The sequence below is a fragment of the Salvelinus namaycush genome, chromosome 39 (assembly GCF_016432855.1).
Source record: "Salvelinus namaycush isolate Seneca chromosome 39, SaNama_1.0, whole genome shotgun sequence".
NCBI classification, from domain to species: Eukaryota; Metazoa; Chordata; class Actinopteri; order Salmoniformes; family Salmonidae; genus Salvelinus; species Salvelinus namaycush.
The window spans coordinates 6834307-6856438 of NC_052345.1; the positions used below are offsets into that span (position 1 = coordinate 6834307).

At 44.9% G+C, this 22132-nt stretch overlaps 3 protein-coding genes across 5 annotated transcripts; 1 reads left to right on the forward strand and 2 right to left on the reverse strand.

The window, feature by feature from the left end:
• Positions 1-1128: 1128 nt before the first annotated feature.
• On the reverse strand, positions 1129-4311 carry ntan1 (N-terminal asparagine amidase). The gene is made up of 10 exons (XM_038978680.1): positions 4065-4311; positions 3753-3855; positions 3542-3607; positions 3337-3448; positions 3189-3262; positions 3027-3080; positions 2500-2553; positions 2318-2415; positions 1899-2012; positions 1129-1692 (listed from the first exon to the last, which is right to left on the reverse strand). Exons 1-10 carry the CDS (start codon positions 4143-4145, stop codon positions 1522-1524), a joined length of 927 nt encoding a protein of 308 aa, XP_038834608.1. The 5' UTR covers positions 4146-4311; the 3' UTR covers positions 1129-1521.
• Positions 4312-4484: 173 nt separating this feature from the next.
• LOC120032650 (probable ATP-dependent RNA helicase DDX17) lies at positions 4485-14005 on the forward strand. The gene is made up of 13 exons (XM_038978842.1): positions 4485-4774; positions 5157-5316; positions 5403-5499; positions 5903-6036; positions 6285-6350; positions 7452-7593; positions 7870-8030; positions 8333-8505; positions 8764-8874; positions 9124-9185; positions 9318-9377; positions 12184-12417; positions 12657-14005. The coding sequence occupies exons 1-13, from the start codon at positions 4719-4721 to the stop codon at positions 13166-13168; spliced, it is 1968 nt and encodes a 655-aa protein (XP_038834770.1). The 5' UTR covers positions 4485-4718; the 3' UTR covers positions 13169-14005.
• A 58-nt stretch (positions 14006-14063) lies between these two features.
• LOC120032649 (ADP-ribosylation factor-binding protein GGA1-like) lies at positions 14064-22043 on the reverse strand. Of its 3 annotated transcripts, none has more exons than XM_038978839.1 (17): positions 21963-22043; positions 21343-21427; positions 21142-21217; positions 20919-21017; positions 20428-20551; positions 19668-19765; positions 19396-19476; positions 18895-19032; positions 18739-18820; positions 18259-18369; positions 17872-18012; positions 17649-17740; positions 17380-17573; positions 17057-17280; positions 16703-16872; positions 16234-16344; positions 14064-15997 (listed from the first exon to the last, which is right to left on the reverse strand). In XM_038978839.1, exons 1-17 carry the CDS (start codon positions 22003-22005, stop codon positions 15887-15889), a joined length of 1980 nt encoding a protein of 659 aa, XP_038834767.1. In that variant the 5' UTR covers positions 22006-22043; the 3' UTR covers positions 14064-15886. The 3 variants fall into 3 exon arrangements, with proteins under 3 accessions (XP_038834767.1, XP_038834768.1, XP_038834769.1); XM_038978840.1 differs by having other exon boundaries at positions 17649-17713; positions 21963-22005; XM_038978841.1 differs by having other exon boundaries at positions 21894-21996.
• Between the last annotated feature and the right edge of the window lie 89 nt (positions 22044-22132).

Consider the following 22132-nt stretch of genomic DNA (forward strand, 5'->3'; position numbering starts at 1 on the left):
GTCCACTAAGGGTACATCTACAGCTACTGGATAACATAACTACACCAGATAATAGCATAGTAGGACTCAGATGAACACATTGTGCAATCCAACAGACCGCGTGGGTGCAGACATTCGCCAACTCAATTAAAACATCCCAACAACAATCATCAGTAATAGAAAGATATCTGTCCCAAATTGTACCCCATTCCCTACACAGTGCACTACTTTTGACCATAACCCTATGGCCCTATGACTGCACTAAATAGGGAAAAGGGTGCCATTTGGGACAAATACATAGAGCTCCGCCTGTCCTGTCTTCACTGGGGCCAGCCAGTCAAGTCAGGTAAACTAAATAAAATGTTTATTTATAAGGCAATTTCAGCAGAAATGTTGCAGTTGGGGAGGTTCAAGTCCCTAGTAAGACACCATGGTAGAATGATGGGGAGGTTCAAGTCCCTAGTAAGACACCATGGTAGAATGATGGGGAGGTTCAAGTCCCTAGTAAGACACCATGGTAGAATGATGGGGAGGTTCAAGTCCCTAGTAAGACACCATGGTAGAATGATGGGGAGGTTCAAGTCCCTAGTAAGACACCATGGTAGAATGATGGGGAGGTTCAAGTCCCTAGTAAGACACCATGGTAGAATGATGGGGAGGTTCAAGTCCCTAGTAAGACACCATGGTAGAATGATGATTTATTGAGAAAGATGAGTTGATCTGTCGGAAGGGTGGAATTTATGAGTGTTAAAGTAAGTATATACAGAAATGTACAGGGCAAATGTTTGAGGTCCTCTAATCAGGGGTGAGGGTGGGATGTGATTACTCTATGTTTTGCTTTTCGTTATTTATGTTTTGTGGTTTGGCTTCATGCTGTGAGTGGTGTGTGCTGGTCCTGGTATTTATGGGTGCGCTTTCTTTCATGCTTGCCCGCGAGTCGGGCTTGGTTTTTCCTGCCCTTGGAAAATCCCTTTGGGCCGGTGCCTTGCCTTGTTAGCCCCTCGGGGCGGCTGGGGGCGAGCGCACCCTCTTACCAGAGCACTCTCTGTGGGAGCGGACATATGTATTGTCTGTATTGTTGATTTAAAATAAGACATATACAAAAAAAGTCTGGTAAACTATGAGACAGACAGTCCATAGATACAGCACTGGGGTTCAATCCAGATAGCTATGTACAGTACAGAGCTACCACGGATAAATCAAATCAAATTTTATTTGTCTCATGCACCGAATACAATTTTACCTTACTGTAAAATGCTTACTTACAAGCCCTTAACCAACAATGCAGTTAAGAAAAATATTTACTAAATAAACTAAAGTAAAAAATAAAAGAGCAACAATAAGATAAAAATAAAGAGGCTATATACAGGGAGTACTGGTACCAAGTCAAAAAAACAATAACAATAACATGTGACACCCACAATGGCGTAAAGAGGAGGGTCACAGTGTCTTGTCTTCCAGAAGTTAAGGAGTGATTTCATTTCCGGACAGATTCCAGGGAAAGTCAAAGTAATAGGGGGTTGGAGAAGAGTCTCAAGCCCTTTATGTCTGGTTAACGTTCTCCCAGTCCCCCTGCTCTGTTCTGCGGTAGTGCTGGGGCTGTCCTCCAGGGAAGACGCTGTCTGAACTGGGGTGCTCCAGGAGGAACTGGATGGTGGACTTGATGTGCTGGACAAAGTGTGGTGGCTCAGCCGTAGGGGACGTGGATAGGTACTGGTCGGGGGGAAAAAACAGTGGGAGTAACATATCACAGTGTGTATACTGATAACATACTATGCAACATTCATTGTATCAGTGTTGACAGAAACAGGGACTATAACACATTAGAGGTTGTCAATAAGGTTTTAAAGGGACATACAACTAAAGTTCTAGTGATTGTGGGATCAATATTAGTAATGTATTATTTTCTTACACCTTACCTTTAAGATGGTGTCATCGTCTTGCGACAGCCAGAAGGAAATATCCAGATTCGGGGACCACTTACATGGGCCTATCTTCACAACTCCTTTGTTCGAGTCATATATATCAGCCATCTGTGGAGATATAATTACAATGTTATATGACTGTCTGATGAAGTGTAGTTAGCAACTCACGCATGGGTTCTATCCAGACACTCCACAAGCCATTCAATGTGTCATCTTTGATCTTTCTTTATATCAATCCTTCATGTAGTATCAGAGATTAAGTGCAAGAGCATAGACAATATATCAGTAGACAGGAATTCTAGTTCTACTTGACGTCCCAATTAGAGCAGCTAAAAATGCTGACAAATTTGCCAATCTGATGCAATCATGACATCAGCCTATTTAAGGTTCTATATCTATGCGCAAGTCTCTACCTGGCCCCCAGTGAATGTCCGTGCTGATCGCAGCTCCTCCGCGGGTCCTTTGTGAGGGAACGAGGCGGGGAACACCTCCCCTGTTTTAATATTTACACCTGCCGACACACAGTCAATGCCATACTATAAACTGTGTGCTACACAAAGGTGAATTGATTTGCAGTGTAGATACAGTACAGTACCTATGCCATGCACACCCGGTCTGTGCGCTCCGTCCACTAAGACGTCATTCATCTCTGCAAGTGGAAAAAAAGAGAAAGAGCCTTGAGATAGGTAGGGGCAGAGTCAGATATATAGAGAGTTGGGCCAATGCGGGTTTCTGTCTGAACGTTCCGAGAGCTCCACTTCCTACTCCATAGCTGTTGCTAAGTGATAATTGACACTCCCGCGTTGTGCTGTTAATTTCGGATAGTTTTCAAAACCTATGAAGATGTCCACTGAAAGAAGATATGCAATATGGATACACCCCGAATGCGAATGCATAAAATTCGCTCTCCTACTTTGCTTGTTTACAGGGGGTCATTTCATAGGGAATTGTCGGAGACGCTCTCGTATTGTTACATCACCAAAACGTCAAGAATAAAGGCACTAACATGGCAGCCGTTCGAACATGGCCCCCGTGCTAACATGGCAGCCAAACTCTCTACATATATAGCTCTGGGTAGTATAAAGAAAAACAGGCTGAGAGAGAATATAACAGAGCGTAAACCTGTGATGCAGCAGGTCTCTAGGTGAATATCCTCTTTCTGTCTCTGGAAGGCCGCTGCAAAACACAATAAAAGGGTTGTAGTTTCTCTATGCAGTCTGATAATGGTGTTGCTACTATGGCAGTTGCATTCAAACAGGAGGAAAGGGAAGGAGAATTACATACACAATAGGTTAAGGCTGAGTTTGTGGGACATCTTTGACTCATCATCAAATCCTCCAACGAGGTGGAGCTCCAGCCTGAATGAAAAGAAGCAAGGGGACAATTACGTGTGTGTATGTGTGGGTGTGTGTGCGTGCGTGTCATCTCTTACCTGCCCTCCTTGGCAGGGTCCTTGCTCAGAGATGTGACAGCTTTGACGATGAGGGGAACCTCACTCCACGTGCTGGAGCCATCACAGTGAGCAAGGCAAGCAGCTCCACTTCCTACAAGATGGTACAAATGCAGACATTAAGAAGCTCATATCTTGATGCTATCATAGTATCTACAAACACACATTACATAGAGAACTGCAGTACCTGTGTGTCGCACCAGAACTAGGTGGCAGGTGGTTGCATCATCAGAACCAAGGACAGCGACAGAGTCTGGGGAAACAGAGGGACACATTTCGTCATGGTCGTGGATACTTTTTTAGCTACAATTTATCAGTGTAGAGGTAGCCTTTGGACGCAACAATATACTATGTTAAGCTAGGCTGACCTATTGATTTAACTATAGGTTTATACTCACTGTCCGCTGGTGTTGTGGCTGCAAACTCTCGTTGCTGTATGTATAGGAGGCACTTCGGGTCGACATCTACAACCGGCTTGGATCGAAATACTCGGGCGTTTTCCTATGTTAAAAAATAATAAAATAAAATGTCAATATAGCATGAAGAGCAAGTGATATGTTACTTAATGGTGATTCATTCCAACAAGGACAACTTGCTTACGACATGACAGCTGCTAGTTTGCTTGGCTAACTAGTCAACTCACCTGTAAATAAAGGTTAAATAAAATAAAATAAATACAAATAGTTTGCTTGGCTAACTAGTCAACTCACCTGCAAATGCGGATATCTGGCGAACAAATCGACTGTCGAACCTGGTCGTTCGATTCTTCTATTTTGTATTAGCAAAGGCATTTCTTTCTACAATATAAATCTACCTAATATAACGTCATATTTATCTTCATGAAACATGAAAACTAGACCTATTACACAAGACAGACAGTTAGCTAGCTTGCACTTTCTGGATCCATTTTCTTCTTCTTTGGTAGGCTTTCTCCTCAAGAACGTCACTCACTATCACAAGATGTATTACTGCCACCAACTGTACACAAGTATTATTAGGGCATGAACGCTATAAAATTTAAATGTAGGCTACGCCGAATTCTCCATTTGCTTTACGCTCCTTTGACACGAAACGTGCATGTTGTTTATGTGGGGTTACGACCCAAAACCTTATGTCCACAGGGAGGGAGTGACTGGGGGAGTTGACGTGACGTGAAGCAGCAGCAACTGCAAAACAAAATTCTGTTTTGGCTTGTTCAATAACTTCAGGGCTCGTCTTACATTTTAAGTTGTGTTTGTAAGTAAGTGTTTAACTTTATTGTACTTTCCTTATAACATAAGCTATTTTAACGGAATTGTAGGATCGAGACTGCACGACACCGTGCAACTCTTAAATATTTCTACAAGCAAGAATTTATTGACAACATGAGGGGGAGTTCGTCGTATGGAGACCGAGATAGAGACCGTGGACGAGACAGAGGGTAAGCAGATATTTTCTGCAGCATGTGAAATATAGTTATTGCCACGTAGGAATATCTGTCAAAAGTGTGCTTTTTATATGATACGGGGATATATTGGAATGCTGTTTGATGTTCGTTGAAACACAACTATCTTGCTGAATCTCTACGTGCACGGGCGTGTCTCAGACATGTTGCACGCGCCCTGTTCGTTTATGATAAATTACTCTACTTGCTTGCAACAGAGTTATAGGTGGTGCCCCGCCCCACCCCACCCAGGGAAAATTGCACTAACTGCAAATAGATTAAAAGGGCCAGGAACCTATTTAGTGTCTAGTTTGCAGTGTTACTAATCATGGATCGTTCATCCCCTTTTTCATCACTCCTCTCGTTGCATGTTCTATAGGCCTCGGTTTGGGTCCAGTAGCTGGGGCGGCCCTCCACCTATGAAGAAGTTTGGAAACCCTGGAGAACGCCTTCGCAAGAAGAAGTGGGATCTGGATGAGCTGCCCAAGTTTGAGAAGAACTTCTACAATGAGCACCCAGAGCTCCAGCGCATGACTCAGGTACACACACAAACACAATATATAAACATGTTCTTAGAAGGATGCTATTGTGTCTATTGAGCCTGTTGATTCTCTGTTGTCTGCAGTATGACATAGATGAGTTCCGCAGGAGGAAGGAGATCACAGTCAGCAGTACTGGCTGCCCCAGGGCCATCACCAGCTTCCACCAAGCACAGTTTCCCCGTAAGTAGACAACAGTAGTTACCAGTTGACACTTGTTGAACCTATATTATAGCCTGTCCCTTCACCTGTCAGCAGTCATGACGGTAAATAGATGAGAATAGGAAGTTGAACCCATTTTAAAGAGTTCATGGAACAGCCCAAGCTTACAAAACACTAACCCCATAGGCTATTGGGAAGGGGAGGGGGGCTCATGGGCCACATTATTGGGTAAAAAAAACACACAAAAAACACTCCATGCCACTCTTGAACGTCAAACTAAATACATAGTATGTTGAAATTATAATGGCATGCAAATTGATTTTGACAAATCGGTCAAAAAGAAATCTGTGCGGCCCTCCGTTGAATTTCAAAAGCCCAACATTTTTAGCTAACTATTCCTTTAATTGTTTATCTTTGCTGACAGAGTATGTAATGGATGTGCTACTGAGTCAGAACTTCAAGGAGCCCACATCCATCCAGTCACAGGGCTTCCCTCTGGCCCTGAGTGGCAGGGACATGGTGGGCATCGCTCAGACTGGCTCCGGCAAGACCCTGGCAGTAAGGACGCCATGATAATCCAACAACACGCACAGTACCGACAGCTGCAACATCTCTGTCTCTCTGTCTTTCTTTCTGTCACACACACACCAACAGCTGCAGTATAAAAACACATAAACTCCCAGAGGAACATTGACAGCTGCAACACACAAAGACATATTGACACATGAGGACAAACGTCCCTGGACTGTCAGACTGGGACATATACCTCATGACCTCATTGTGCTATTTGGCGCCTTTTCTTGCAGTATCTGCTTCCTGCCATTGTGCACATCAACCATCAGCCCTATCTAGAGAGGGGAGACGGACCTATTGTGAGTACACAACTGGAAACTGCACACGTTTGCTTATTCATATATTTCAGGTCTGTGGGACTAGAATGTTTTGACCCTTTTCTATAGTGTACTTAACTCTGTTGTGCTTAGACCTACCTATGGTATGCTGTAGCTATATATCATGTGTTATTAAAGGTTATACACTACCGTTCATGAAGTAGTAACCGCAAAACACAGTGAAGAGGCGACTCCGGGATGCTGGCCTTCTAGGCAGAGTTGCAAAGAAAAAGACGTATTTCAGACTGGCCAATAAAAATAAAAGATTAAGATGGGGGGAAAAGAACACAGACTCTGGACAGAGGAACTCTGCCTAGAAGGCCAGCATCCTGGAGTCGCCTCTTCACTGTTGACGTTGATACTGGTGTTTTGCGGGTACTATTTAATTAATCTGCCAGTTGAGGACTTGTGAGGCGTCTGTTTCTCAAACTAGACACTCTAATGTACTTGTACTCTTGCTCAGTTGTACACCGGGGCCTCCCACTCCTCTTTCTATTCTGGTTAGAGACAATCTGCAGTGTTCTGTTAACGGAGTAGTACACAGCGTTGTACGTGATCTTCAGTTTCTTGGCAATTTCTCGCATGCAATAGCCTTTCTTTTCTCCGAACAATAATAGACTGACGAGTTTCAGAAGAAAGGTCTTTGTTTCTGGCCATTTTGAGGCTGTAATCAAACCCAGAAATGCTGATGATCCAGATACTCAACTAGTCTAAAGAAGGCCTGTTTTATTGCTTCTTTAATCAGAACAACAGTTTTCAGCTGTGCTAACATAATTGCAAAAGGGTTTTCTGATGATCAATTAGCCTTTTAAAATTATAAACTTGGATTAGCTAACACAACGTGCCATTGGAACACAGGAGTGATGGTTGCTGATAATGGGCCTCTGTACGCCTATGTAGATGTTCCATAAAAAATCTGTTGTTTCCAGCTACGATAGTCATTTACAACATTAACAATGTCTACACTGTATTTCTGATCAATTTGATGTTATTATAATGGTTTTCTTTAAAAAACAAGGACATTTCTAAGTGACCCCAAACTTTTAAACGTTAGTGTATGTATTGATATCTCTCTCTCCTCAGTGCCTGGTTCTGGCCCCGACCAGAGAGTTGGCCCAGCAGGTGCAGCAGGTGGCTCATGATTATGGAAAGACCTCCCGTATCAAGAGTACCTGTGTCTATGGAGGAGCACCCAAGGGACCGCAGATACGTGACCTGGAGAGAGGTGAGGAGCTGCAGGTTGAATGAAATGCTGTTACGAGTTACTTACTTACTTATATTGTTTGTGCCTACTACAGACAAGACCTCTCCACCTCTGATGATCTAAAACCTGATTGGTTCCCTGGCCCCAGCTTAGCTTAATTTTCTGCACTTCCCCTTCAGTTACTAGTATTAAGATTGAAAAAGTTACAAGTATTGGAATTAATCTCGCAATTGGTCTCTTCTGATGCATTTGCGTCTCTTTTGAAACTGTGACACGTTGCATCCTATGTCCATATAGGTACAGAGATCTGCATCGCCACCCCGGGGCGTCTCATAGACTTCCTGGAGGCAGGGAAGACCAACCTGCGGCGCTGCACCTACCTGGTGCTGGACGAGGCTGACCGCATGCTGGACATGGGCTTCGAACCACAGATACGCAAGATCGTGGACCAGATCCGGGTAAGCCAGGCACATGCAATACTTAGCAAACCGCACACACGTCTCAATGTGTGTGCAATTATTATGACTGTGTAATACATAGCCATTCATGGATTGTTGGGTAGGTAGATGGATACCTCAGAGGGTGGTAGATCATCTCTGTCTGTCTGTCCGTCCGTCTGTCCGTCCATCCTGTCTATCTTAATGACAGTTGATATAATATCAATCCATCATAACTAAATACTCATGTTATAGAGTAGAGTAATAGTGTATTGTCCTCTGAGGAGGAGTATCTCTATTACCGTTCTCTCCCTGTGCCCCAGCCGGACCGCCAGACTCTGATGTGGAGTGCCACCTGGCCCAAGGACGTGCGTCGGCTGGCAGAGGACTTCCTGCGGGATTATGTCCAGATCAACGTAGGCGCTCTGGAGCTCAGCGCCAACCACAACATCCTGCAGATAGTAGACGTCTGCATGGAGAACGAGAAGGACAACAAGTTAGTGAGGCCATCCGCCAATGGACAAGATCAATCTCTAGTTTTGCATTCTGTTCATGTCTCCTTTCCTTAATCATCGCTGATCTGGAAGGGATAAAACCAATGTAGTTAAAAGTATTCAGTATTCTTGGTTATGAAGGACAGGAATAGAGTGCAGGATGCTATCTTTTTGTAACGGGAGAGAATATTAGTCTTGGGATTGCGGTGATTGAGGGATGTTTTCCTAATATCTTTCCTCTGTCTTTTTGTTGATGTCAGGCTGCTCCAGCTGATGGAAGAGATCATGGCTGAGAAGGAGAACAAGACCATCATCTTTGTGGAGACAAAGAAGCGCTGTGACGAGCTCACCCGCAGGATGAGAAGAGATGGGTGAGACAGAGAGACTGAGGGAAAGCACGGACTGCCAAAATGGGTTTTAAGTCCTTTTTCAAAGCCACGATACTGACTATGCAAAACAAGAGCCAGTTGTGGTTTCATATGGAGTGTGTTGGGCTACTTAGTCAGATAAGAGTGTAGAGAAATTGTCTTACTGTTCGTACAACTGCCTTTCTTATCACGTCCTGTTCTGCTGTCTCAGCTGTCTGTCTCATGGCAACATTGTTGTGGTGTGTTTTCTAGGTGGCCAGCCATGTGTATCCATGGGGACAAGAGCCAGCCAGAGAGAGACTGGGTTCTGACAGGTAGGTCACATTTCAACGGCCATGCTTTAGTCTAGCTTTGGTGAACTGTGTTTCAGTATGGGTTTTCTTCATTTTTTTTGTTTCCTTTTTCAGTCTTCTACCTAACATCTTTGATTTTGTCTGAACTTTCAGAATTCCGTAGCGGCAAAGCTCCTATCCTCATCGCCACTGATGTGGCGTCTCGTGGTCTGGGTATGTCTTCTCAACATTGAATACGCACACTCACGTGTTCACACTTACACTCCTACAGAGCACAACATACAGATTCAAAACGTATACGCACTCTACAACACACACAAACAAAACATTTTCAGAGAAAAACACACACAATTAATAAATGTGATTTTTGTTGTTGCCTAATTTCCCATCCCGTTTTCCAGGTTTAAGATTTACAACGACAAAATCATACATTTGTCTGCAAACATGTAATAGCGGTGTTATTGAACCTGTAAACAACAACGAAAAATCGGTCAGCACTCTTTCTACAGCATGACCTCTGTCAATTACATTCTAAAGGAAAGAAGATGCACCAGTAGCCTCACAATCCCCCAGGCCTCCAACTCCCCAGGCCTTCAACTCCCCAGGCCTTCAACTCCCCAGGCCTATAGCTCCCCAGGCCTTCAGCTCCACAATGTTTTACAGTCTGTTTCTTGTTACTGCAGTCCAAAACGTCCTTCAACCGGAGCACTCTGGCACGCTGCCTAAATGGGGGTGTGATGGGGGGGCAGATGTCCCCGTGCTCGCCCCAATACCCTCCTCTCACGTCTCCTTTATGATGTAACCCAAAACATGAAGGAAAACATCCCAAATATTCAGTATTATATGTTTGATTATTCCTCGAGATACGTTTACATCATTCATAGTACTGTAGTTATACTGTATTTTTTTCTACAGGTATTTTCTAGGTAGGGTGTGTTTTAGGGGTATCTATACGTGAAATCGACAGTCAGTTCTCCCCAAGTCCACCCTGAAACTTGTACAGAAGTGCCCTATTCCACCTCCCTAACTAAATAGGTTAAACCTGGAACCTGAGAAGGGGAAGTAGACATGTTGGGTTTGCCAAGCTACCTATGACTGTGTCTTTGTTCTTTCTCTCCCCCTCAGGGTTGTGCAGCACAAGGCAGCTCCAGCACATGCTGGTGTCAGACAGTACTGGGGCTGCCCTCAGTCACGTTAGCAGCTAGCTAGTGGCTTGTCTAGTTATCAGAAGGATACATCCCCCCCATTCTCCACCTTCTCTGGTTCCTAAACACCCCAAATAGACCCCCACAATAAACTGAGGGTATATGATTATCTGGTTCCTAAACACCCCCACAGACCCCCATCATAGACTGAGGGTATGTGATTCCAGCGAGCTCTCCTTGGGATCAACCTGAGGTGCCTGTCTGTCTCCCTCCGTCCGTCCGTCCAAAAGGCAGACAGACGGGGAGAGTTAGGAGCTCGGCTGGATCGAGTCCTGATCGATTTGCGGAGGTCCTGCAACTCGGCGAGAGAGCAACAGAACCGGCCATTGGGGGGGGGGTTAGCGGTTCTGCTCCTGTCCGACGTTGCTGGTGTATGCGAAGGGTGAGGGGGAAACGGGGGGCTAGTTTGAGCCCCCTCCTCTCTCCCTCCCCCCCAGCGCCTCCAAGCGAACCAGGGCTGATCAGGACAGGACAGGGGGTGACTGACTACCCTTGTAAAACAACTCTAAAGGGGTAAGTACCTCAACACCCCCTTTCCTACTACACCTTCCACGACCTCCCCGGTTGCATCAACTCATTCAGGTAGTTTCATCGATCCATTTTGAAGTCAGGCACAGAAAGGTATTTGTTAAAGGAATTGTGTTGAACTCTATCCTCCAACATTTACACTTTCTCTTGGTGGAAACATATTAAGGTTTGGCAGGTTTGGCAGTAAAATGGCCTCCCTCTGTTACTATGGAAAACAGGGAAAAGGTCCAAGGAGATGTTTTGTTTTCGGACCAACCCAGCAGTGTTGTCAGAGCTTCTGTAATGAGAAACAGACTTTTTTGTCCTACTGTCATTTCAACATCCTAATTTAAAAGAAACATTGGAAATACTTTTTACTCTTCTGGTCTGATCGTGTTGACAGTGTACTGTCACTCATTTCCCCATATTCTTCTCATACCATTTCTCAGCAGAGAACATGTTACCATGGTAGAACTAAATGTTCTGAATGGTTATACTATTATGTAAGATTGCGTAAACTGTGCATTGGTGAAGGTCCAGACAGAGAATGTCACATCATCAACTCTACTGAATCCCTCCTAATGCTGAGTGGTTCTCTCTTGTCACATTCTGATGGGGTTTACCACTAAACCTCTAGGCCTCTCCAGTCAAGATATTTTGACCCGAAACTGAATAACTTTCATAGGTTTTACTTCAAGAATTAAAACTTTTATTCTACTTCAATTTGGATAAATGTATAGTTATTCTTATGTTATTATTGGACAGGTAAGTGGTAATCAATATTTATACAATATTAATTAGAAATGGATTTCTAAATAATCATCCACTTTTCTCTCATAGCTTTGGTGTTGTTTGAATACCAACTGTCTTCTTTCTCACTGTACAAAAATCTCTCAAACCCACACCTCACCCTCCTAACCCTCCTCTCCCTCCAAACCCTCCTCTCTCCCTCATCTCTCCCTCCAAACCCTCCTCTCCCTGCTCTCATCTCACCCTCCTAACCTTCCTAACCCTCCTCTCCCTGCTCTCAAACCCACACCTCACCTTCCTAACCCTCCTCTCCCTCCAAACCCTCCTCTCCCTCCGTTCTCATCTCACCCTCCAAACCCTCCTCTCTCCCTCCAAACCCTCCTCTCCCTGCTCTCATCTCACCCTCCTAACCCTCCTCTTCCTCCTAACCCTCCTCTCCCTCCGTTCTCATCTCACCCTCCTCTTTCATCTCACCCTCCAAACCCTCCTCTCTCCCTCCTCTCCCTCCTCACCCATTACCTTCCTCTCCCACCTCTCAAAACCACTTTCCCCCAAAGACGTGGAGGATATCAAGTTTGTCATCAACTACGACTACCCCAACTCGTCTGAGGACTATGTGCACAGGATCGGCCGTACAGCCCGCAGCACCAACAAGGGCACGGCCTACACCTTCTTCACCCCGGGTAACCTGCGCCAGGCCAGGGACCTGGTCCGAGTCCTGGAGGAGGCCCGGCAGGCCATCAATCCCAAACTGCTGCAGCTGGTTAACTCTGGACATGGGGGAGGAGGGGGTGAGACTGGCTTGATTCACACTATAGGGTCAACCCGAACCATACTATGCTGACTCAATTGAGGAATGGATGTGATTTCTAGACCCTAGTTTTTAATTATTTTCTATTACCTTTACCATCTCAAATCCAAACATAAACTACACGTTCTGTGTAACCAGTGATGTTTGACATTCTTAAACTAAAATATTTCAGCTTATGTTATGACATTCTAATCCTCCTATGTGAATGTTCTTCTCCAGGTGGCAGGATGCGTTACCGTGGCGGCGGCTCCAGCGCCAACAACCCCAACATGATGTTCCAGGACGTGTGTGAGAGTCGCCTGCGCTCCGTCAGCGGGGGCAACAAGCCAGACAGCCGCGGCAGCAGCTTTAGCCGGGACGGGCGCAGTGGCGGGGGTCGGGACGGAGACACTAGGTCCTCATCCTCTTCCTCTTACAGGGACCGAAGCAGGGTCAGCCGGGGAAGTTACGGCTCCGGGGGGGCCGATCAGTACCAGAGCTATGGTACCCAGTACAGCTCCAGGGCTGGGGGGGCAGCTAATGGGGCCCCTAGGGGTAGTAGTGGTGGGGGGCAGAATCAGTCCAGTCAGCCCCAGGGTGTGTTCGGTCCAGCTCCTCCACCTCCAGCAGGGCCCAAGCCCCTCATGGCCCAGCTGATGGCCCCGCCACAGCCCCCTCTCATGGGCTTCATAGGGCAGCCTCCGTACCCCTTTGCTCCCCCCCCGCCTCCTACACCCCCACCCAGGAAGTAGAATTACTATACAGTCATGGTGCTTGGAATCCAAATCACCATGGTTCTTCAAACCCTAGTGTTTATCAGTGTGTAACTGTAACGTTACTCTGAAAGGGTGTTTAGAGTTGCCGTCCTGCCCTTACCTACCATGGTAAGAAGGCAAAAGTCAAGAGATTTGAGGAGGTAAGGGCTAACATATAGCTACATATTTTTGTACTGTTTTGTTTCGCGATGATTTTAACATCTGAAAATATATAGTACTCATGCATGATACACTTCTCATGTGTTCAAGAGTAGTCCGTGCGTTGCCAGAATATGGTATTCTGTGAATCTGAAGCTGTGACTCTTTGGTATTAATTGGCACGACAGGAGTTGATATTTGCATTTGCGATTTACTCTAAATGGTGAGGTTCTAGTCCTTTAGTGAGTAACAAATGCTAAAATGTGCTATGTTTTTGTTGCCATGTAGAACTCCAGTGATTTTGTCAGTCAGCTATGCTTTCTACTTCTCTTTTGGGGAAGTGAATGTTGCATTATGTCCTTCTCTATTATCCTATTCTTAATATGTATATTCATTTGATACTGCAGTCAGCTTTTTATAGAAACTGTTTATAAACTACATAAGCTGTATGGCTATGCCATTTTCTTCAGATTCATATTAGAACTATATCAGGACAATTTGGGAATGAAAATCAGACACTTGTCATAATCCTGCACATTGAGTGTTGCTTTGTGAATGTTTAATCAACATTTATTGGTAAGAGGTAATTCATACTTATGTTATTTTTCTACTATGCTTTATTTCACAGGATTTCAATAAAGTTTCTGAAACCAAAATCCTTGTAATTGTTGTATGGAGTACAGGATAGGTAAGCATGAGTGCACATTCATTGACAACCACCAATAGACAAAAGTCCATTTAAACCCCCAAGAAAAAGAATAACTTTATTTCCCTTAAATACATATTTGCACTACATTCTCACCATTCCCCCCTCAATATTTATTTGCTCTTTGTAATTATACTTTTTTTGGCAAATGTACATAATTGCAGAACCATTCTTATTATTTACAAAGTCAGAGCAAGAAATAGGAAGCCTGAGTCCCAGATCTGTTTTACCAGCTCCTAGTCATTGAGTTTGCAAGACTGCACAAACAGATCTGGGACGCAGGCTAGGTAATAAAGGCAGGGAGGTGGAATGTGGAGGGGAGCTGCAGAATGACGTGAGAGATGCAGCTGCTGCATGGTTGGACCAGGGGTGGATGACTATCTGCAATGGACAGGTGGGGCTGCTGGCTTTACTTCTAGCCCAGCACTAACATGATACCTGATCAACTAATCTTAGTCTTCAATAAATCATTTTATTGATTGAATCGGGTGTGGTACTACTTGACTGGAGCAAAAGCTTCCGCCTCCACTGTCCCTTGCGGATATGATTGGTCGCCCCGAGATTGAACGGACGCATCATCAATGACAATTTCACATCTCGCACCAAAGGAAGCATAACCAGATGTCATAACAAGAAAATCAGTAGTCCGACTCCGAAACGGGAAAAAATTTGACAAACAAATTAGCATTCATATGTACATGGAAGGTAAAAAAAAAAATGTAATACCAAGATACATAAAGAACAAACTCTCAGCTTTAGGCACATACGGCAGATTTAAACGGTGTCAGCACTGACAACTCAGTACTCAACTAACGCCTCTCCCTTTGGGTCAACGTCAACAGCTGAAGGTGGAACAGAGGACAGCAAATGAGGGAATCATATTCATGTGCAAAACCAAACAAACAGGAAGTGCATGCATCGTGTAGTGAATGAAATCACTTAAACGGGGGAAAAATAGGAACAGCAACAAATTGCTGTTTAGATCAAATCAAAACAATATGATCATGTGATTTCAATAGAATGAATAAAAACGTCATAGATTGGATATTCCTTCACAGAAGATTGGACAGGATATACATTTGTTACAGCTTTAGACACCTACTGCCCAACTTATATTACACACTCACAGACCCAACTGGTCTTACACCGTACAAATAATAAAAAGAAAATACTTTGGACTACACTATTTGAGCAGAATAATGCTATCAGGCATAGGCCTGAGAGAAACAGTCCCACCACATTCAGTTTAAAAGGCTTCAACTTGTTCTCTCAGAACTCACAGCAATGATTTGTTTTGGACAGATCGTGAGGTGGTTATTATACAGTAATGCATTGGAGACTAAGGGCTGATTGTAGTAGTCAATGGAATGAAGAAAAACACAAAATGGAGTATGAAAGATGACAACATAGGGACATGGGGTGGCGGATCATGGATGGGACACATGGGAAGGCATAAGGGAGAAACTGCCCACAAATAACTTATCTAGGATCAGCTTTCCCTGCCGATATTCAATCCATAACAAATGGGAAGACATAAGGGCACGGACACACCAATAGCGTTTGCCTGCCGAGAGTAGTTAGCACCTCTGAACAGAGTACCGGACGTAATTTGCAAACCGATTTTACATGTAAGAATTACACGAAAAAGTCAGCAGTCAGATGTCAACAGCACACATTTGGTGTGACCCTTAAGGGAGAAACCGATCCCAAATAACAGGTCTAAGACCAGATTTCCCGTAACCATCACAATGTAAAAACGCCATCTTTCCCTGGACCAGTGCTTGGGGGGGACCTTCGACCTACACCTAAGGGAAGCAGCGGATCAGGTGACAGGAAGTTGATCAGTCCCACTAAAGGTTCCCCCAGGTGTCTGGAGGGGGGAACTGTTCTACATCGCTGGATTCATCGTGTGATTCTTCTCCCAGGTTGAATGTGAGCTTGTATCGCAACCGGACCATCTCCTGAAATTAAAAACAGAAACATGTTAGGCTACACCAGGAAAGGGGACAAATTAACATGCTTTCTGCTTGCACATGTTTAAGTTCTGTTGCCACGGTGACAGTTTGTCACCTCAGGGAATTTCACAGCTACAAATGAGATGCTGACTTGGCAGTTTTTTTTTATGAGCATATGTTAAACACCTTGGAAAGCAGGCGGGAGGAGTCTCTGTGTGTGTGTGTGTGTGTGTAGATAGTACCTTGTGAGGATTAGCCAGCAGTAGGACCTGTGTGATGGCAGCTGGGGGTAAGATGGGGTTGAAGGCTGGAAGCTCAGTTCCTGAAGGAGGCTGTAGCTTCACCTTCATCACCTAGAAACAGACAGAGGAGGAAACACATTACACTCAAACTAGTCACAACTCAGCGCACAACCATCTAATCATTAAACTACAGTCACAACTCAGCGCTCAACCACCTAATCATCAAACTACAGTCACAACTCAGCGCACAACCATCTAATCATTAAACTACAGTCACAACTCAGCGCACAACCACCTAATCATCAAACTACAGTCACAACTCAGCGCACATATGTTACCACAGAACACAACCATCTAATCAGACAGAGTGGAAATTAGGGACAAACAAATGATAGAGGTAGAAGATGGATCACTAGGAAAAAATTAGAGGGGGGGGGTTAGCGAGAGATGATAGAGAGACAGGACCAACCTTGGGTACTGCAGACTGGAAGCGGATGTTGGTGACTGGTATGGGGGCGGAGGACAACATGGAGATGATCACTACCAGCACGTCAGGCCGAGAGGGAGGAGAGTCACGGGCAAAGTGGAACAGCACCCGCAAACTGTGCTTGTCAAATACAGTCACTGGTAACAAGCTGCCTAGAGGACAGACAGAGGCTTAGGGTTAGTTCATGCCCAGCCATCACCATGTCTGGAGACATGTTGCAACACAGGTAATGGCTGGGTATGTTATAGTTATTATTTGGAGTCTGGTTTGGTATTTTTCTTGCTAACGTTCAAAACAACCATACAGTAATACAGATTGATCAGATAATTGGCTTACTGGGCTTGATTGATTCCAGGGGCACAGTCACGTTAGCTAAGGAGATGTCGTTCTGGGCGGCTGGGGTAGGAGGCCCGAGGCTGGGCAGGGAGTCTAGGAGAGACCCAGGCTGCTCCGAGGGGAAGGCCGGGACAGGGCTGGGGGTGGAGGTACTAGTAGTGTTGGTACTGGACTTGGTCTGGAGGTCTCGCAGGGTGGGTCTGGACTGGGGCTGCAGTTTATCCCTGTGAGAGGGAGAGAGAGCAAAGGGTCAGCTTTTTAAAGCGAAAACAGAGTGTTGACGTTACAGATAAGCAGCTGCCTCTCTGGCCTGCAGTGTTTACCAATTGACGTGCTGCGTCCCCGGGGGTAGGGACTGACGCAGCAGGGTCTTGCCCAGCAGGTCTAACTCATCCAGGGCTTTAGGGGAAGCAGCGGGGGCCCCCCCTGATGGAGCCTGCGGGATAGGGGTCACGGCCGGTAGCAACACTGTTGCAGTAGGCATCACTGGGACGACTGGCTCTACACTGTCAGAACACTGCGCAGAAAAACACTAGGTTAGGGACATTTTGTGTGTGTGTGCATGCCTCATATGCTGACAACTCTCTCTCACCTGAAAGGAGTTCCAGTCTCCCGACTGAGGAGTGTGGGTAGAGTTGGGCGTTACGTCATTGAGTCCTGAGTGAAAACAACAATAGAAAGAGGCTGTCGACACAAACCGAGAGAGAACACAATGCATAACCACAGTTGGACGAGTCATGGCAAGTTGGAAAATAATTGGGCAATTTAATAAGAGTAAACAAGCTAGCGAAACGACATTCAGAACTGCTGCTTACCTAGTGACATGAGCTCATCATCTAGCAGGCTGATACCCAGTTCTTGTGACGGGGTCTGTAGTGAGGGGGTGTCTGGGTAGGAGGGAAGTCCGGTGTGCGAGGTGTCCAACCCTGTCAGGTCTAGGAGGGCTGTGCTACTTCCTGTGGAGAGATCAAACATGTCAGTCTTTGTGATCAAATGTTTGAAACTACTGAACTAAACACACGGAACACATTTGTGAAAATGAACAGGGAAACAACGTGGTTGATTATGCTGGATGTCCTGAGGTTCAGTCTGTGCATGTGTGAACATGTTGGGAGTGTGTAGAACAGTGTGTCTGCCCCTCTGAGACGCCAGCAGGTTCAGGTTGTGACCCTACAGAGGTCCTCTCTCTCTCTCTCGCTCACCTAGTAGTGTGGGCATGGCTGTGCTGTCTCCGTTCACCTCTTCTCCCTTCACCAGCTGTCTGTACAGGTTGATGACCTGCGTCAGGCTGTCATTGGCCTGCAGGATGTCAGCTGGCGTAACAGACGTACACAGAGGGTGAGCTATGCAATGCGTCAATACAGAACACTACATAACCATATAGTACTGTCTAACAACCGTACAGAGGCATGCATCACTCTTCAGCCATTTTGAATCATACCTGCTGTATTGATGTGATCACACTATATGTATAGAACAAAGGCCCGCACACTCTTACGGCTCCCAATTCACTGCTTTATTGACAACGTTTCGATCCGAAACGGATCTTCGTCAGGTCCTGACAGTGTGCGCGCCTTCTTGTTCTATACTAGTATTCTTTATTAGCCCAGCACCTATGTTTTTAAGAATGTGCATATGACCAAACTTTTCTATCACACTATATGTAAACATAAGATTCTCACCCAAGGCCTCATCGTTGTCCTCTGTGTCGCTAGCCAATCGGAACAAAGTAGGCCTCATCTTTTCACAGCTCTGGTATAGGTCCTGCAAACACAAACACATTTAGAAATAGCCCATTGCACACACACACACCCCTAGTGGTGTTGCTCTGTGCTAACCTTGATGAGTTCCTGATTGCTCTGGGAGCTGCTCTCCTTGCTATAGTCTCCCAGTAGCTGGGTCAGCAGGCCCACACTCTCCTTCACCTCCTGGATGGCGTTCACACGCTTAGACACCTTCTCCATTCGCTTCTGGTCCTGGAGGACCGTAACAGAACACACACACACACACTCAGAACACTGCAATAAAATAAAAACATTATCCCATAAAAGAAAAGCTGGAGCGCTCTGAAGTCTGCATAGGTTGTTTTATTGCAGGCATATACAGTACAATTATGAGAGCAGTTGTAGGGATAGTAAATCACAATCGTGAGGGAGTTCAGAATTCAATCCATAAAATCATTAGAAGTGCTTTGACGATATAAAGTGCTCGCTGTTTACTTAGCGTACTAGTAAAAAAATTGACTGCGTTGTGAATTCAATAGGCATATAAGCATTGATTGACACCCACCCAAACAAACACACAATCGCGCAGACAGGAGTAAACAGAGTGGGACACACCTCCTGCACCATTTCCTTAATGAGTTTGTTTGCTGCTCTTAGATCTTCAGGGTGAGTGCTATTCAAAAGCCGAGACAGCATCTACAAAGGAAGGAAGGGAAGAGGAAGGAAAACAGGGGGAAACAGGAGGAGAGTTAAAAGAGGGAGAGCAGGCCGTTAGGGAATACATGAAAATTACAGTGGAAGAATGGAAAGACGACATCAATTCAAAATGTCCGCTAATGTCATCTCTATTGACAAAACTCAAGGGGCTGCTTCATTGTCATCTTTACCTTGGACTTCTCCTCATCCTCAAAGATGACGCTCTTAGTTCTGGGCGGAGGGGGTGGGAGGGGCTCATCAGGAAGTACCGGGTCCTGCTTCACAATGCCTGGAAGAGAGCAGGGAACCCCATCCATGTCACATGAATAAACAGCCGGTCACCGGCACTCCCTACAGTGTATAGTACATCATGTATATAGCGTGGGTTTCCGGCACGTTGGTAATAACATTGTTTTCCCCATTAAGTTATTGTAAAGACAAGCAGCCCAAGCAAAGGATTCAGGGCCAGGCTAAGAAATATTGTTGGCCGTCACTCCCTGGAGCAAAACACTTAACTTGAGCACTATGTAATTATCTTCCATCATACTACACAAACAGTCATACTACACAAACAGTTTTTTTCTCTCACAGACGGACTAAGTGAAAAAAATTATAATTCTGGATGCAGACTCAGGAGTTTCAATATGATTTTGTCTTATGTTGGTGCATAAACTATACAAAGAAGAAGTGAGATTGACATGGACAAAATACTATTTATATCAGGAGCACACGTTAGGGGAACATACAGATAACTAAAAAATAAAATGAGTGAACTCCTGAAATTATCATACAGTTACAGTACAGTAATAATCATATGATTTAACCATATTCCTCGTCCTGAAGTTACAGCATAGTGAAAACAATGAGAGTTGATAGAAAAGGACCAACACAGAGAGAACGTTTTATTTCACTCCTATTCTTTCTACGTGTGTCATCACTATTAAAGCTCACCTTGTTTCTTAAGCATCTGGTAGGCGTCTGCTATCTTGGGCTCGTCAGGCAGGCCCACCGTCCAACTGAACATCACCTCCAGAACCTTCTTCTTCACTGGCTCTGGGGCCCGAGTACCCAGGTACTGCACAGGAGACGAGATTTAGGAACATCAAAACAGACATAATGGATTACTGTGTTTTGTTTGTTTATAAAAGGGGTTGAGTTACATAAAGGGTTGTTCCATTTGATTTCAATCACTTGTTGTCCGCACCCTTTTTGATTTGAACAAAACTTTCCATACATATTTGCCCGTAGTATAAGTGGTCAGAAAGTGACTTATTGGACCGAAATGACAAAACATGCAGGTGCTCAAAATGGACCCATTTTGCATACCCCACTTCTATCATGGGAAAATATGTATGGAAAGTTGATCTGAACCAAAAAGGGGTGCAGTCAAAAAGTGATTCAATTCAAATGGAACCCTAGAGAAATAGCCCTCCAGACAGTACCTTGGGTGAGACCACCTTGATGAGCTCGTTGAGGAAGCGGAATTTGCCCACTTCATTGTGGAATCTCTTCCCACAGTTCTTCATGCACATCTCTAGGACCTAGGGACACATATATGTTATGATACTGCTGGTGGTGGGATCACTTACAATTAGCACATTCTGGCTAATGGAGATGTCAGTGAGCATGTCAACCAATACATTACCCAGATAACGGTATACTCACCATTAGTGCTTGCATGGCCTCCCATTCTTGGGGTGACTGGATCTTGTGTGCCAAAAGTCTGGTAGCCAGTTGAGGACTAGGGGGGAGGGAGGTGACATCAAATAAGAGTACCTGTATGGTTTGCCATATGTTTAAACATGTTGAAGTACTGACTGACAAAGCAAGCCTATGACCAGCTCTCCACATGTTGGTCCTCCTTACCCTTCAGGCTCACTGTTGAGCTGTTCACAGAAGCCCTGGATACTGTCCCAGTCCGTCTCCTTGTTCCGAGGGTTGGTGGCTTTGTCTGGGGAGAATAAAAGCAAATTCCAGAACCTGGGGCTTATCAACATTTTCAAGGGTTTCTCGCTACCCTAGAACCAAATGCACAAAGAAAGCTTTCGTGTTTACTTGCTGCAAACGTTAGCAGAATGACTCCTCCCCAATTTATTTGACCATTGACACTTAGCCACTGGATAATGTGGCTAGTTAGCTTAGCCAGTCTTATTCACCAGTTTCAAAGTCGGACTTTGTTCTATTTGTAACAAATTGCGTATTAAGAACATCTAAAATAAACGATATCCGTGCTTGTCAAGGCATTATTCTGCGTAAACAATACAGGGATGAGGACTGTTTTTGTCCCGACCTTAGCATCGCTACGTTATAGCACGCTAGCTAGCACTTTGGATAAAGCATCATCATCACTGGGATGTTCATCCACTGCACATACAACAATTATGCTCATGACACTACAACTACAGCGCATTCTCTACCTCAGTTTTCTGAAAGTAAATTGGTCACGTATTGAGTCGTTATAGCAGTAAAAGCATCGTATGACTCACTGACGCGAGACTCCAAGCTCTCCTCCTCTGGCGGCGCCGCCATTTTCGGGGATTCCGATTGCCAAACTGGCAGCTATCGCGTTACTTTGCCTGTCTCATGCAACGATATGGGCGTCATCATATCAAGCAATTCTTGGTAGTCCCCCTACTACACGGTTGTCAAGGATAAA